General features: G+C 36.8%; 1 protein-coding gene across 4 annotated transcripts in view; it reads left to right on the forward strand.

Annotated features, from left to right (window-relative positions):
• The first annotated feature begins 13 nt into the window (after nucleotides 1-13).
• akt3a (v-akt murine thymoma viral oncogene homolog 3a) overlaps nucleotides 14-17394 on the forward strand; it is a 109327-nt gene continuing 91946 nt past the window's right edge. The window contains exons 1-4 of one of the 4 annotated variants that reach the window (XM_067422065.1): nucleotides 19-175; nucleotides 265-381; nucleotides 8970-9009; nucleotides 9213-9585. In XM_067422065.1, coding sequence (XP_067278166.1) covers nucleotides 9540-9585 — 46 coding nt within the window. In that variant the 5' untranslated portion in view covers nucleotides 19-175; nucleotides 265-381; nucleotides 8970-9009; nucleotides 9213-9539. Of the gene's footprint in view, nucleotides 382-8969; nucleotides 9010-9212; nucleotides 9586-17394 lie in introns of all 4 variants that reach the window. The other 3 variants (XM_067422063.1, XM_067422062.1, XM_067422064.1) reach the window with 3 other exon arrangements.

Below are 17394 nucleotides of genomic sequence, written 5' to 3' on the forward strand. Positions count from 1 at the left end.
CGAGATGTCCTCGCGCCGCGCAGCTCACGCAGGAGCAGCGTCTATGGAGCAGTGAGAGAGAGCAGGCGGGAGACGGACCGACTGAACCTGGCGCGGACTGTAGCAGTAGACACGGGGTGAGAGAGGGTAACCTGCCTCTGTCGTCGTTGTGGGGTGTCTGAGCGCGGTTCCCGGGGTAAGGAACTACCGCAGCCTGTCCATCATACAGCCCCTCCTTTCGAGACAACACTCTGGCAGCCACTTGAGTCTGTGTTCTATCTGTAGGCGTGCTTCTCCGATTATCCCGTCCATCCATGCTCCATTCGAGCCTTTAAGGTGGACGCGTACATACTCAGGGAGGGGAGGGAAACCCATTGGTCTTACTACAGACGCCAGCGCCAGGTAAAAAAAAAACCCCGCACTGACTGTAATACTAATGTAAAATGTCACATTTGACGGAGCGCGTGGCTGCATGTGACGCAGCTTCAGTTCATTACATCCCGCGATCATTCAGCGCATGTAAACAGTTGATGCTGCGGTGTGGGCGCTGTGAAGCAGAGGAATGAGCTGCTTATGGCCTAGCGTGTTTTTCGCATAAATCACACTTTTATCTCTCGAGACATCCCCACATTCCATTGGCATATTTTAGTAACGTTATCTGAAAAAGACTCGGCAAAACAAATCTTTGTTTAAAAGATTATAGGTTACGAGTTCTCATTAGCCAGCTTATTCATTGCTTTTGAGGTAACATTCGCCACTGCCAGATCAAGACACTTACAATTGGCCAGAAGGTTGTAGCTGAGGTCGTGGGTCTTACACGAACTTCCACGAAGTGCAAATCCAATTTCCCCCATTGGCTTTAATGTTGATGTTTTGTAGATGTCACGCCCTCTTGTTTACATTACATTGACACCTCCCCTCAAGACTCGAGCATGTCTGTGAAGGACCATCTGCATGTGGGATTGTGCTGCTGCTTAACGTTACGGATTATTCTAAATGCATTTAAACAAGGCTTGCACGGCACCATACTGCTAATTTCAATCCTTCGTTTTTTATTGTTGGTTTTCTGCCTGATCAATCTGTCTTGGTTAGATTTGTGGTTTTAGTTTTTGTCACATAAATAGTGTCATTTGGCCCTAATTGTTCCCATTATTTGAATTTTATTTGAGACACTTTTGCTATTGAGATTACTTGTAAAAAGTGTCCCAATCAAACCGAATACATATGAATGCGCCATTGATGTAATTTAAGATCTTTCAGGAAATTTGAAGAACTATGTTGATGCCAGTTGAGAAAAAATTAAAGTTACTAGTTTACAGACAAAACTCGGCAGCAACACTTCCGAGTTCTTCAGACACCCTGAAAAGAGCTCTTTTAGATTAGCGCTTCACTCAAATTGAGTTGAAAATGACCAATTGGTGTTTAATTTTTCACTTTTTGGACACATTTTTCAGGTTTTAAAGCTGTTTTTGCACATTCAAGGGTGTGTGTTCTGACAGATTCATATGATGAATAATAGGGCTGTGCGATATTGAAAAAAAATGCAATATGCAATACCTTGTTAAATAATGCGATATTCGATATGCCATACGATATTGGTATAGTGTGTAAAATCTATTTAAATTATATTTATTAAAAAAAATGTAACAGCTGAAAATGATAACATTTTTGTGTTTCATATTCTTTCTGGGGAAAGAAAGCATCGCTGCAACTTCTGAAAGTGAAAAGCAGTGTTTTAGCATAAATTTACGTTAAAAAAATTAGTGTGTGTATTTGAGTGTCTAACAAGACACGGAACAGAACTGAAGAGATCACATGCTTTCAGAGAGGCGACTTGTGCGCACGTTTCGGTGTGTGTATGTCAGAAAGCGCAAGACTGCCAGGAGTTGTTTTTTCGCAAGTTATTGTGTTTAATAACTCTTTTTAACATCAAGAAAGTCATATGCGTAACAGTCATGTGCCCTGATTCTCTGCTATATGCCGACATACACTTTTCACAATGTTGAAGTAGCTTATTAAAATCATTCACGCGATATCAATCAATCAATCAACTTTATTTTTATAGAGCTTTTACAATGACGATTGTTTCAAAGCACTTTCACAGTGTCAAACAGGACAATATTGCAACAAAATTTGATTTGGCTGTAACAGAAAGGAGAAAACAGTGATGTTATTAGCTTATATTAAATTATCATATAGCGACAATGTTGGCAGATCAGTATTATAGTTTATAGAATTAAATAAGACCTAATTCATTATTTTTATTTGTATATTTAGATGAATAACTTAATTAATACTAAAATCATAATTTTAGTGTCCCCAACTGAGCAAGCCAAGCCAAAGGCGACGAAACCAAAGGTGATTGTTTTTGGTGGCAAGAAACCAAAAATTTACCAGGGCATGATGGAGAAAAATAAACCTTGGGAGAAACCCGGCTCAGTCGGCGTGCCAGTTCTCCTCTTGCCTTTTAACAAACAGTGTATGATTATTATTCTGGCAACCTTATAGGTCAGAAATGTATATTTATATATTTATACATGCAATCGATAATTTCGATATATTGCGCAGCCCTAATGAATAAAGTCAAACCTGTTCGTATTTTTTTCACTTTAACCACAAGCATCACTTTATGATTTGCTTTATAATTTAGTTCCGAACTGGTATTTAGGAAGTTTGCCTGTCTGTAGAACCATTTATAGATGTGCGTTGACTGAGTCTTTGAAAGTCCTGCGAGCCTTATTAATAGAAGAATTATTTCTAAGAAAGTCTTTAAGTAGATTATATAAAACAAGAGCAAAAGACATTATTAAATTGACCTCACATTAAGTGCTCTCCAGCTCTATGGAGAGAACGAGTTAGAGCACTCCTGAATAATGGCTGCAGCAGATTAGCAAAGGTCCTCAGAGTCCTCAGACATCCACATCCGCCAGTATTCATTCACAAATTTCTCGTTTCCTCTTCTTAGGTTTTAGACAGACCACAGCGTCTTCTCAGTTTCTGTTACAGTGTTTGCGGCTACAGCATTGGTGTGTAACTGCAGAGAAATCGTTCATTATTCATGTCTCTCTCGCGGCAACATATGACGCTTCATTTTAAGAAAACCTCATGGAGATGCTGAAGCTCTCAGTTACTTAAAAGAAATGTGGTTTGTCTTATGAATCCTTAGAGCAGTAATATACTGTCCACATCAATGAGTGTGAATGGGTTTGCGGCATGTCCAATATTGCTTGATGTTACTAGTTTTAAATACACGTTCAGATTAGGATATTTGTCTCGTTTTGAATATAACCCTCCAGTGCATGGCTTATGTGCTTAATAATTCTTGTGCTGTATCACAATCTTTGTATGTTAAAGTGCTGATGGTGCAAACCAAAGCCACATTACGAATTTGCTCTACTCGGAGGCAAAAGAAGATTCATGAAAAATAATATTAGAAGAGCTTGTAAACTATTTATTTTGAATTGTATTTATTTGCAGGGGACTTGTGATGGGAGCTCACCGATTTCCTTTGCTTCAGGGTAACATTAGCACCGATTACTGAAATTGAAAGTGTTGCTGGGAAAGGGCTGGATTTCACCTTCAGCGATTCTTCTCTGATTACTTGAAGAGAAAATATCCAAAAGTTGTAAACTCTTTCAGAAACTTCAGATGATGTCAGTTGGTGTTCCGAGTAGATATCTTTTCACCAGAATAATTTAAAGGTCTGGAGTCTTATTTCACCTTTCCATCACATCTTGAAATGCAGTTTGTCATCTCTTAAGATTTTTAAAAATGTTTTTGAAATAAGTTACGCTCATCAAGGCTGCATTTAATTGATTACAAATACAGTAAAAAACTATGTGAAATATTAGTTCAATTTAAAATAACATTTTATTTTTATTACGATGTATATTTTGATGACAAATATTTTTATTTTCAGCAGTCATTACTCCAGTCTTCAGTGTCAAATGATCTTTAAGATATAATTCTAATATGCTGATTTGATGCTAAAGAAACATTTCATATTATTATCAATGTTAAAAACAGTCGTGCTGCTTCATTTTTGTGTGGAAACTGTCATACATTTTTCTTAATTCTTTTATGAAAGAAAAAGTTCCAAAAGAACAGCATTTATTTGGAATAAAATATTTGTAACATTTGCAATATCTTTTTATAATCACTTTTGATCAAATTTCAAATTAAATTCTCTCAAATTAAATATAAAGCTTTTGCAATATTATAAATGTCTGCACTGTCACTTGATCAATTTAATGCATCCCTGCTAAATAAATGTATTAATTTCTTTAAGTTCTTTCCCAAAAAATAAAATAAAATCAAATGCTTACCGACCCCAAAACATATATAGTGGTAGTACAATGTTACAAAAGCTTTTTATATCAGATAAATACTGTTCTTTTGAACTTTCTATTCCTCAAAGAATCCTAAAAAAAACGTTGTAACATTGATAATAATCATAAATGATTCTAAATTCTAAAAATAAATCATGTTAGAATGATTTCTAAAGGATCATGTGACACTGAAGACTGGAGTAATGATGCTCAAAATTCAGCTTTGCATCACAGGAATAAATTACATTTTAAAATATATTCAAATAGAACATTTTATATTTTAACAATATTTCACAATATTACAGCTTTTTTATTTATTTATTTCTAATAACAAATGCAGCCTTGTTGAGCAGAAGAGACTTCTTTAAAAACATTTTAAATTTTTACCGTTCTAAAACTTTTGACCGGTAGTGTATGTTTATGTATATATATATTTAACTAACTTTTGAATGGTAATGTATGTGCTGTGATGTATAAACAGCCTTCATTTTTCACCACAGGAGTTCCTCTGTTACCATAAGCAGTCACATTTTACTTTTTTGTACAATTTACCTTGTAAATGTTGGATTTTTTGTCTTTTCCATTTTAATTATGAAACTGATAGTTATTTTGACTACCATCGAGTAAAGGTTAGAATAAATACAAGTGAATAAATGTGCCTTCTGGATTGAAGGCTTGTGGCGGACGTTTAGATGTTGTTCCGGTGCACACTGAGAGTGATTGATGCTGTGTGTCTGTGTTTGTCTGGGCACATCAGGAGAGCCCCTCCTTCCCAGGCCTGCTCAGGAATTAAATGATTATCTCAAGGGTGCTCCCCTCATTTGTATGGAAAAATTGTATTTGGTGTGGCAGCTTCGGGACATCCCCAGATATTGCTGCGGCGATAGGCTTACAGATGCTTGGCTGCGACAGTGACGCAGTGGAATTGTGTCTCCTGTCACTCAAAAGGAGCAAAAGGAACAGAGAGTCTGTGCTGCTGCCAGAATGTAGAGGATTGGTTGGTAGAGAATAGCCCAACAGCCTCACTGAAATTGACATCGGACACATTTAGTGTCTTGTTTTTTTCTGTAGTGTATCTGGACAATTTATAGCCTCTGAGGCAACTTGGTGCAGGAGACTAGATTAAGTTTGTGGTTGATTCTGGATTTCTCAGCTGTATTTTGTTTTTCAAGTTAAAGGGTTAGTTCACCCCAAAAATTAAAATTCATAATTTACCCTCATGTTTTGACTTTCATTCATCTTCAGAAGACAGATATATATTTTAAATAAAGAGATCGTAAAACAAATCCACATCAGTGGTTTAAGGAAATGACCGCTTTATATGATATACAGAAATATTGCCAGAAATACTTCTGAAAAACATACATTTCCTGTACACTGTAAAAAAATGTGGTTGGTTTAACTTAAAAAAGTAAGTAACCTGGTTGCCTTAAAATTTTGAGTTTATTGAAATTAAAAATTTGAGTTGATACAATGAAGGAAATTTGTTTAATAAATAGAAACTCAAAATATTTTTGTATCTGAACCACATAAAACATTTGATAAATCATGAAAATAGCACTTTTTGGCATGTTTCACTGCGTCATCAGAAATAAAACACACAATATTACCCAATATGCTTACAAAATCTTTTAATAATATTTTAATAAAGGTTGTCGATTCTCAAAAAAAAATATTGTATTAACTCAAAATTTTTATTTCAATGAACTCAAAATTTTAAGGGCAACCAGGTAACCTTTTTTCTAAATAATTTTTTACAGTGTAGCCCAATCAAACAAGTACTTTCCATATTATACTCCATATTAACAGCAGTAATGGTCCAGAAAACAAAGTATTTTTCCCATTAATTTTCCCCATATTGATTTCAGAATTAGATTATATTATTACTTTTTATAAAAAACACTTCATATGTAAACATATATTATTACTTTATTATATCATACAAACTATTTAATATACAAAAATGTAAGTAGTTTAATTTGGACTTGGTCTCGGTTACATCAGTGCTTCATGGGAAGGGGTTGCTGATTGGTATGGGTGTGGATACTCGACTAGTGAGTTTATTCATTTTTTGTGGTGTTTTTTAAATGGAGAAACAATGGTCAAATAATTGAGAGATGTGTGCTATGCTTTAACAACACATCTCATTTATTCTCTTAATTAATTTCATTTACAGCACCAACACTACAGTCATCAAGTATAGGCTTGTGTACAAATTCACCACCTTGAACTTACTATTAAACACATAGTTTAAAAATGTTGTAATGACACTGACATTCAGTAGTATATCTTCAGTAGTATATAATTGCTTAATCTTCTCAGAGCTCAAGGTAGGTCTGTCTTGAAAGGTTTATACGTTAACGTTACAAAATCTATTTCTCTAAAGAGAAAATGAATGGGATTTTTTACTTCTGAAGCTGTAATGTTGTGGCAAGTGGTGTTTTCCAGGGTTGTGTGACCCAAGTACAGGGTTTCACTGATTCTCTTTGGACCTTAAATCACCCATGTACTCTCCTTACCATATTAACAGCAGATTAGGGTTGCAGCTAAATGCACACAACCAGAAATTATCAGTTGGCACTGAAAATAGTCTGGCCTTAATAGGCCAGATATTCTTAAATATCATACAATTATAAATATGCAAAATATTCTGACCCACATTTGTTTTTAAAAGTATTTATATTTATTGTATTATTTATTGTATTTATTTTCTTTTGTTGGCCCAGTGACATTAAGGACACTGCTATGGTCTCCATACCTTTAGGGGCTGTAGTTTATCCAGGAGCTGTGATGTCCTCTGTCATTATATCCAAAAGGCTGGGACAAACATGATTTGTTAATTATATCCAAAGGGAAAATAAGAGCCTTTCAGTCATTTGTCTTTTGGTTACAGAAGACACAACACTGCAAAACAACTGCATTCAGATTTTGCTTAACTCTACGTGTTCAGTGATTTTTCTTAATAAGAAGGTGGTTGTCCAGTTAAAGGCTCATGGTTTTACTCTTTTGCTCTTTGACTCACTCTGAGCTGATCTGTTTAGCTGTTGGAGGTTTACCCGGATTGTTTAACCTCCTAACAGGCTGACTTCCATGTTCTCTACTCATACACATTTGAATGCTTGGATTTGACACGTATGGCTGCTTCTGCAAAAGCAAAACATTTTAATTAACTAATGTACGTTAGCGTTTTAAGGGTAATAAAATATAGACAATAGCTTCTTGCAGTATATGTATTTTTGCTTGATTTCTCTTTGTTGTATTTTTGTAAAACCATCATTGTGCATGAAACTGCATCATTGTGCATGAAACCATCATGTATAGCTTTCCTATAGCTCAAACAGTAGAGCATGGCACAATGCCGAGGTCATGGGTTCGATTCCCAGGGAAAGCAAGAATTGACAAAATGTAAAATGTGTACCTTGAATGCAATGTAAGTCGCTTTGGATAAAAGCGTCTGCCAAATGCATAAATGTAAATGTAAACTGCTAGAAAAGCTATATTTGCTCTGTTTGACTGCTTCAGGACATTGTTTTGGACCCATTCGGGGTGTTCAGATTATAAATTTAATTATTCGTTCTTTCTGTTTTAAACCGAAAATGCATCTTTGGAGGTGTCTAAATCTTGAATGATAGTAAGTGTTGGCATGCTGCCACATTTCTGTCTCGTATTTTCAAGTATTTTTCCTCATTCTAAAAATCATTAAGCCATTATAGTTTTTCCAGTCTGATATCAGATCTGATAGAATTTAAGTTGTAACTCATTTGCTACTTCTTAACTCCTTTCCTGCCAGCATTTTTTAAAAGTTGCTAGCCACCTGAACATGCAATATATCAAAAGAAAGAGACTATTCTTAAAAAAAAAATGATTCTAGCATCATGCATACTTTTTGAGTACCTAACTTGAATTAGGGCTGTACAATTAATAGAATTTGTAATAGTGATTATAATTACGGATGTCTCAATTATGTAATCGTTCAATAAGATTTTGAGGCTTAATGCTATAGAAAATCAATAAAGTTTTTCAGAAAGAGTGCTTTCTGCTTGTTTTGTTTTGATATAACAATGGCATGCAGGCATGTTATAAAGTTATTCAAAACTTCATTCAATGTAAATTGTGATAATCTTAATTTAATCTTAATTGCAATTACAATTCTGAATAATTATAATAATTCTTTTCGTAACATTTGGAACATAATCGTGCAGCCTTAACTTGAATATAACTTGGACGGCAGTGGCTCTGCAGGTTGGCTACAAACCGGAAGGTTGGTGGTTCCATCCATCCCCGGTTCCATGAGCAAGACGCCTAACCCCAGCTGCTCCAGACGAACTGGATAGTGCCTTGCATGCCTGACACTGCCATCGGTGAATGAATGGGTGAATGTGAGAGGCAATATGTAAAGCACGCTGGTGGCCATGGGTCTTTTGAAAGCTCTATATAAATGCAGTCCATTTACCAATATGGGTATACTTTTGGTCAATGAAAATTTGGGCAGGGCAAGTCAAAATTTGCACCACTGGCCTGACCAAGTGAGTTTAATAAATCCCTAGTTTTGAACCCTGTATTTGATCAGTGAAACTGCTTGCTTTCATTGCGCCTAATGCTCTCCTTTGTATGCCACTGCCTATACCATGGGACTTAATGTTTGCTTATTTATTCTCACAGTCATCCTCATCAGACTTTGCTGCAAGTGACTGTGTAGCTGGTAAGTGTTAAACAGTTGTGCATGTTGAGAGTGAGAATGAGAGAGAAAAAAAGACAGACAGGGAAATCAGAGAGGCGACAGGGGGCTTGCACGTCTGCTTTTACAATGACTGTCTGTCAGATTGTGTAAGAACGAAGGGGGAGTTAAGAGGAAAAGAAGAGTGAAAAATCCACACACTCCTTTTTTTTCTATGTTTCTTCCAGGCTGAGTCACTATCGAGGAGTGGGAAGATCTAGAGCGAGAGAGAGACAGCATCACGGAGAGCACAAGAGAGAAAAGCAACGGAAGGAGGGGAAAACCGCTACACAACGCCTTTGAGAGCGAAGAGAGAGAGAGAGAGGCAGCCAGTGAGAACGACGGAAAGAGAGAGACCGAGCGCAGCAGTGAGGGAGGGAGAGAGACGCTGAGGCTGGGAGAACTGACCCCCCTCCCCTCTCCTCTCCTGTCCTCTCCTCTCCTCCTTCCCCCCCCTCCTCACTCCTTCAGGAGCTGGTGTGTAGGAGCGGCGAGTACAGTGTGACTGAGGCAACATGAGCGATGTCACCATCGTTAAGGAAGGCTGGGTCCAGAAGAGAGGTAAGCAGCTTGTCTCTGTCTCCGTCTCAGTCAACTAGCCGGGTCGAGAAAGACCATGCGTATGCGTGTGCCTACAGGGATGGCTCTCTCCGTCATGGGCGGGCCACGGCGTGGCTTTAGTCTGTGTCTGTGGAAGCCGGCGTGTGGGTGTGCCTCTTTACGCGCGTGTTCGTGAGCTGTGTTTAGTACTGGTGTGGCGTTTCAGAGAACGTGCATGCGTGTTTGAGTGCGTCTGCTGGAAGAGCAACTGCATTCAGACTGGTATCCATCATTTCTCACTGCACTGCTCTGACGTGTCGGGCTGCTACGTTTGATGGGTTTTCTACACATGCTTGGCTTCATCCTGATGCATGATGCTCTGTTTGGGTTAGATTATGGTGATGTTTTGATCATTTTTTTGATCAGTATGTTTGGAAAATAAGTAATCATGTAGCCTTTTTGTTTAGTATGGATTTCAAGGTCTGTTGTGTACAAATAACTCAAACTCAAAGTTATTTGACATCAATGAGGGAAGCTGCTCTAGGTGGCCTTACTGTATGTAGTGACTATAGGGTACTTTTAACCAGGTTTACTTGCTTTATTTCAGGTCGCTTTTCCTTTCTGTATGATTGTCGCTTGTTGTGGCAAGTGCCTCTATGATTTTACCTTACCTATATGTGTATCTGTAAGTTACATACATCATAAATGGCCGTTAATGCTGACAGAAATGTGCAGTGACCAGAAGTCACACGTTTTCAATGAAAGTTTGTGACTTTTGACGATATGATTGATAAGCGAAATGTAACTTTTTTCTGATACAGCAGTCGAGTAGGTAAGCCTACTAGTACAACTATTTAACCAATGTCAGTGTGAATGGAGTTAACTCTGTCCCGCCCCACGATTGGATGAGACCCTTTTGTGAAATTAAGCATACACATTGATCTTGTTTAATACTTATTAATCATTAGCTCTATCCAGCAAAGTAAACCATCAAACTGTATTTTCTGCAAGCTTTCTTTAGGGAAAATGTAGGTGTCTTTCCAAAAAAAGGACACTTAGAGACTCCTAAAGGATGCCAAATAACCAAATGATATAAGAAGTCTGTATACTTCATAAATGTATGCACACCAAAGCATCCATGGCAACAACAAAACAATACAAAATAAAACATATTATATATGTGTATAATTCAACAATGCAACAGCTTGTTTACATTTCAGACAAGTCAAATTGCAACGGGATCACATGGAGATGCAAAAAAACCTCTAAACCAACTGCCTTGACCAGATTGCATAAAGTTGCATATAACCTTATATGCATATATAGAACGTGATTTCATATAACATCCTGAATGTTCAAACAAAGTCTGATAGAAGAGAGTGCATAAGAAATTGTTAGTCACATGACAACTGTGAACTAATTAGATGACTTAATGAATTATATTACTTTCATCTGTTGTTGAATTTGATGTGTTGCTTTCCTTGAAGTGGGCATGGGCCGAAACATTTTTCACTTTTTATGTATGTAGTAGGGCCGGGACTTTAACACGTTAATTAAGATTAATTAATTACGGGACTTTAACACGTTAATTAATTACGCAAAAAAATAAATAACACAATTTTAACCACACTTATTTTTGTTTTTCAATGAATGAGTTTCGACGGACCGATTATACTGGAACACCAACTAGCGCTCACGAGTCACAACAACAACAAACCATAGTGGACATGAACGAAGAAGCTGATGAGACCGCTTTGCTTGTCCCCGTGGTTGGGAAATTTTGTTTTAAAAAAGAAAGGATGGAACATGGAAGCGTTGACAAGAGCATGGTTGTGTGCATGCTACAACAAGGAATTTGCGTATCACCGCAGCACATCGAGCCTCAAATATCACAAATATGCTTTTGCTACACTTAATGGCAAACATAGCGCTGGTCTGCTGGACTGAAATAAATATAAACAATATTTTGTTGATTAAGCTTATTTATTCAGTCATTATTCAATGGTATACTAAAAATCCATGTGAAAAATTACTTCTCATTGTTCTCAGGTCATATATTTATATGCAATTAAAATGCGATTCATTTCGATTAATTAATTACAAAGCCTCTAAATAATTAGATTAATTTTTTTATCGAGTCCCGGCCCTAGTAGGTAGCTGTCTGACAATAAAGGGCTTTTAATCTAAAAGAGTGCCATGGTCATCCTTTTCTTTGGATTATCATGAATGCATGTGACCAATGATTTTGGACCCACTCACTTTTATCGTCTCTAATTGAGCACGTCTGTATACCTACCCCTAAACACTTATTAAACACGTTAGATGCTTTATTTTCATTTTTCTAATATTTACTTAATTTTTATTGAAAATAAATGCATTTCCGATCGGATATGTGATGGGGAAAAGGGAGTAGAGCCAGTTCGGCAAAAGACGGACTCAATTCCTGTACTCCTGTATGTCATGATTTAAATCCTTATCCATCAAAACTTAACTAGCGAGAAGCTGGTTTGCTTTATCCAGTCAAGAAACATAGTTTGCTGCGTATAATCTGGCCATAGAGCATTGGGATGTTTTGACGTTCTGTTCAGTCTGTATTTCACACAGTGTGATGCGCGAGGGCTCGCGCTCTTCAGAAACAAACACAGAATATGATAGAGCTTGTGTTTTTTAAAGCAAAACACACAGTTGAATGAATAATTCACTGAAAACACAACACATCTGTTCTCTCTGCCATCTCTGATGTTATCAGCCTGGTTTTCTTTACATTAGTGTGGTTTCGGATTGATTGTTTGAATGAATTTCCTTACTGGATCATTGAAAACATTCCTGAAGTGTTGTGGCTTAAAATGATCTGATCGTAAATAGAGAAGCCAAATTGGTTTAAAGAGTTTGAATAGAAATTTGCGCCTCAGGTATTAGGGGTGTCCAAACTCGGTCCTGGAGGGCCACTGTCCTGCTCCAACAACTGTCTGGAAGTTTCTAATATGCCTAGTAAGACCTTGATTACCTGGTTCTTCAGAGGTGTTCAATTGGGGTTGTAGCTGAACTCTGCAGGACGGTTGATCTCTACCCCCTATCTGGGGTGTCTAATTTAATAAATTGAATGCTTTAACATGTTGACATTGACATCTATTATATATGTTTAACATAACATTCATCTGTTTTGTTGGATAATTTGAGACATCCGAAGATAAAATATTTAAAGTGCACTCAATTTTGTATTTATTTTGCACTGGTTATTGTGACTACAGCTGGCGTGGATACAGCATCATGCAAAAGCAATGCCACTACACTATTTACAGTCAGCCATGGGTCCTTTATTTTGTGAATGAAAAGTCTCATATGAGTAACTGAGATAAAAGTAGCCATGATGCTCTATGTAAAATGAAGCATGTTTGGATTTTCATAAAATATCTATAATATCTATTTAAAAAATACAAGTAATATAAAAAAAATTACTATTAATTGTGTTACAATATTTATCATTTTTATTATAATTTATAGTTTAATTTTAGTAATACTGTAATGCGCTGTCCTTTTTTATTTTTTAATATTTCGCTTTAATTTATATTCAATTCCGTTTAAGTACTTTTATTATATCAACTTATTTTAATTTTTTTAAATAAAAAAATGTGTTGTTTGTTGTCAAGGTAACAGTTCTTTTAACGGGATCATGACTTGAGAAATAATTTTTTTCTTGATCTTTTGACATATAAGTAGACTTTGTACCATCGAAACATCCTACAAGTTTCATAGCTTAAAATGTCCTCCTGTCCTACAAAGCATTTATTTAATCAATGTTCAATGTCTCGTTTTTATATTGTGTGATCTGTCACACAGGCAAATATATTTGAATATGACTGCCTCCAGAGCAAGACGACAAATAGTCGATTAATTATTAATTAATAATCATTGCACCATAGCAACCCACTGGCATTCAGTCAATTAAACTGACATTTGCACAGTGGATGTGAGTTTTGCGTTATGTCAAGTTGCGTCAAAAGCAAATAGACTCCATTATAAACACTGATGCTGTCTACACTGGATACAGATGTGCATTCAGTTTCTGACATACTCCATGCACTTGAGTATGTCGACAACAGAGCATGTGGAACAATGAAAGAACGTTCGCTTTGACATGTTCAGTTAAACAGCTCAGTTGCATCTCTGTACAGACTTCAGAAGGATATTAGTGTCGGAAACAAGTGGATGTTTTATTTTATTAGCATCCCGGAAACTGTATTGGATGAAGCTGCCAGCTGCATCCCAAACCTGTAAGTAAATGATTGTATAATGCTTTGTCTGTTAAGGACTGTTTTATATGGATAATAGCTTCAAAACACTTATTCATGTGCAATAGCGATTGTTAATACTATTACGATTTTAGCCAATCATAACAGTGTCCGGAAGGTGAAAATATTAATATATTTGTGTATATGTACATATATATATATATATATATATATATATATATATATATGTATTAGTTTTTTTTTTGCAATAACACTTTATTAACATTAGAAGTAAACCTCAAGGAACATATTAAGATAATTTAAAGAAAATCCATGTCATGACCCCTTTTAAATTTTTCTTTATTGAAATGAACGTAAAACGTTTTTGTTTTAGGTGATATCAACAATGCTGAGCAATTTAAAAGGCCATTATATTGCATTTATTTGGAAATTCATTCCAACAGTTTCTTTTTTTCCACTTTAAAGGTCAAATGGTCAAAAAATGTATCTGTCAAAAACTGTGGGAACCCTTTTCATTTATTGTGAGTGTCATGTTTGTGTAGTCATGTGCGGTAGCCACGTTGAGTCAGATTTGAAATTCCCTCCAGTGTGTGCAGCCTGGGCTGGGCTTGAGGATGGAGAGTTTATCGTTTGGGGATTGTGTGTGTGAAGTGCATGGGAGAGTTCGGTGTAGCCCTGGGCTGGGAAACTGGCTTCATTCTGTTTGTCTTGGCTGGCGACCAGGATGACCCCAATCACCCTCCTCTTTTCCTCTCCTCTTTTCCTCTCTTTTTTCCACTTTGTCTCTGCCACTTTCTGTTTCCATTATAGCTTTTACTGTCTTTCCCCCCTCTGTCTAACTGTGTCCTTTTGTGCTTTTACTTTTCCATTTTGCTACTGTCTCTCTCTGTCTCATCATCTCTCTCTCTCCCCATCTAGAGCACCTGTGTCGCAGTACAAGTTTTGCCCCCCTCCCTTGTCTTCCGAGCTGTGACTTAGAAAAAAAGGGCTGTGTGTGAGAAGAGGATAACCAAAAGGGTGACATCATTTCCTGTTTACTCCACTAATGAATGGATCACAAAGAAAAGGGCCAGCTTAAGACACAGAAGCCCTCCAGTTCTAACATCGCCCCTCTCTCTTAAAGCACATTGTCTAAACATTCCCCTCATCACTGACCACCGGCTGTTTAATGCGCCTGCCAAAGTTTGATTGTTCGGAGGTTACTTCAGCAAAATCAAGCAAAACACAACATACTGGAATGTAATGGAACTAAATAGCATGACGTTTTATTTGTGTGTTTGATTTGATGCAGTTTTGTTTTCCAGATCGCTGGTCTGTGAAAAATTAGCACTGATTGCAAGCAGACCTGTTGAAAAAAAATGCTTTGGATGTCTGCGCTGCACTGTGTGTGTGTGTGTGTTTGTGGTGGAGGTTAGCTGTCAGGCTCCATAGCTGAAGAGCAGCGCAGAGGAGTCACATGGTGCACTGCTCTGTCCCGCAGGACCGCTGGAACACTCTGTTCTGAGGAAAGGATACAGGCACATGAATGAAGTTCGATCTCTCCACCACGCTCACATGACCAGTGATGCGCTCATTCATTCACTCTCTAATCTCATACAAGTATATGTATTACACACACACACACACACCAAACTCTGACCTTGCTGACTGTTATATCCTTCACTTCCTGCTCCTTTTCTCATACCCAGCAATCTCCTGCTCTCATATGACCACTGTGGCCATTCCTCATTTTCGCCTTCCTGTCCCCCCTCTCTCAGTATATAAAGTGCATCTGAGTGCACCCTAGATCAGCTCAGACTGCAGTAGAAGTACAGATCACCGGGGGCAGGAGCATCCTCATGCAGGTCAACATGAACAAACAGAGAACCATTACATATATTCTATATTAAACATTATATATAAACATTACATTTATCCTGGCTGTATTCCTCATTTTCTCTTTTAGCATGTGCAGAATTATATTTTTTTTTAGATACTAAACTCTTCATACCTGGTTAGGACATGATTTACTGTAAACTGCAGTCATTGTGTTGAGGCCACAGCCATGTGTGTATATTAAAACAGGAGCAACTCAACCCTCACTTTTGAATGGCGGTGGAATCTACGCTTTTGTGTGATTAAATTAGCCTTTCATAATAAAGGTAATTATTAGGAATTACTAGGTAGAGTACAGAAGAAGAAAATAATCCTGTTTCATTCACAGGGTTAGTAATTTGTAAGTCTTTTGGAAAATGGCCATGAAAAACTAAATTGACTGTTATAACATGATACATTTTGTATTTAGTATTTCAGGGAAAATAAATGTTTTACACAGTGAATTTGCTGCTACTTCAGTGAGAAAGATGCATCTGCAAACAGGTACATTTAGCAAGATCTGTCACACTTATACAAACCTGTAAAAATTGTTAATAATAAGCATTAACCCTAGACTTCACTAAAACATCTCTGACATGTAGACCGGTTCAAGGGCTGGACAATATGGTTGTCCAATGTTTAGACGAGTTCCAACAAAGTCCCTTTAAAGGGTTAGTTATAAAATGAAAATTAGCCCATAATTTACTCAACCTCAAGCCATCCTTGTGTAGGTGTATATGACTTTCTTCTTTCAGATGAATACAATCAGAGTTATATTGATAAATGCCCTGGTTCTTCCAAGCATTATAATGGCAGTGAATGGCAGCCCAAAATTTGAAGCCCAAAAAAGTGCATCCATCCATTATGAAAGCAATCCATGCGGCTCTGGTGGGTTAAGAAAGGCCTTCTGAAGCTAAGCAATGCATTTTTGTAAGAACAATATCCTGCAGTGACACGATGACTTTTTAATCAACAATTGGCTCTTTTATTTAGAAGGTGGAGCTTATTTGCCATATTAGGCCCTGCAATTTCTCCCATTTATAAGTAGTCGGAGTACACCATCTTCCTAAATATAAAGTATTCAGTTCCAACCACTCATTCAGTTCCTGGCGGACAAAAGTCTCTGCTTAATTTGAGAAGCCTTTTCCCTTATGTTTATGCAGTATGTTACAATAGGGAAGAAAAGTTGGACACAATTTTACATTTCTTGCCTAATTTAAGAGAGAACAAGCTAAACACAACAGCAACTATTTAATAAAAACAATAATGAGAGCCAATAAAGTAGATGCGATAATGTATCATCCACCAATTAGGATCCAACCAATTACACAGCACTATAGAGAACAGGTCAATCAATGTTACACCCTTGAATTAGTCGTGGTGGACCCAAAACGAAATAAAAATAATTTGCATTCAATTTCAAACAAACCAAAACACAATGACATACAAAGATAAAAATAAAAAAAGAGATAAACCTTAGCAATAAAAAGTTGGTGGTTGGATGTGATTTTAAATCTTTTTAATTTTATTTTATCAAAAATAATTCAGCTTTAAAATGGCTATTTACTTGTGTTGTGCAGTTTAGGGTAATTTTGATGAAATGTGCCACCTTTCAAGCTTTGTTTTCTAACAAGTGCCAAATAGAGTCTGAGAGCTATAAATGATCATGAGCAGCTCCTGTATCATCTTGATGCTTTTTAATTTCACATTAGCTTTTCACAGT

The sequence above is a fragment of the Pseudorasbora parva genome, chromosome 17 (assembly GCF_024679245.1).
Source record: "Pseudorasbora parva isolate DD20220531a chromosome 17, ASM2467924v1, whole genome shotgun sequence".
NCBI classification, from domain to species: Eukaryota; Metazoa; Chordata; class Actinopteri; order Cypriniformes; family Gobionidae; genus Pseudorasbora; species Pseudorasbora parva.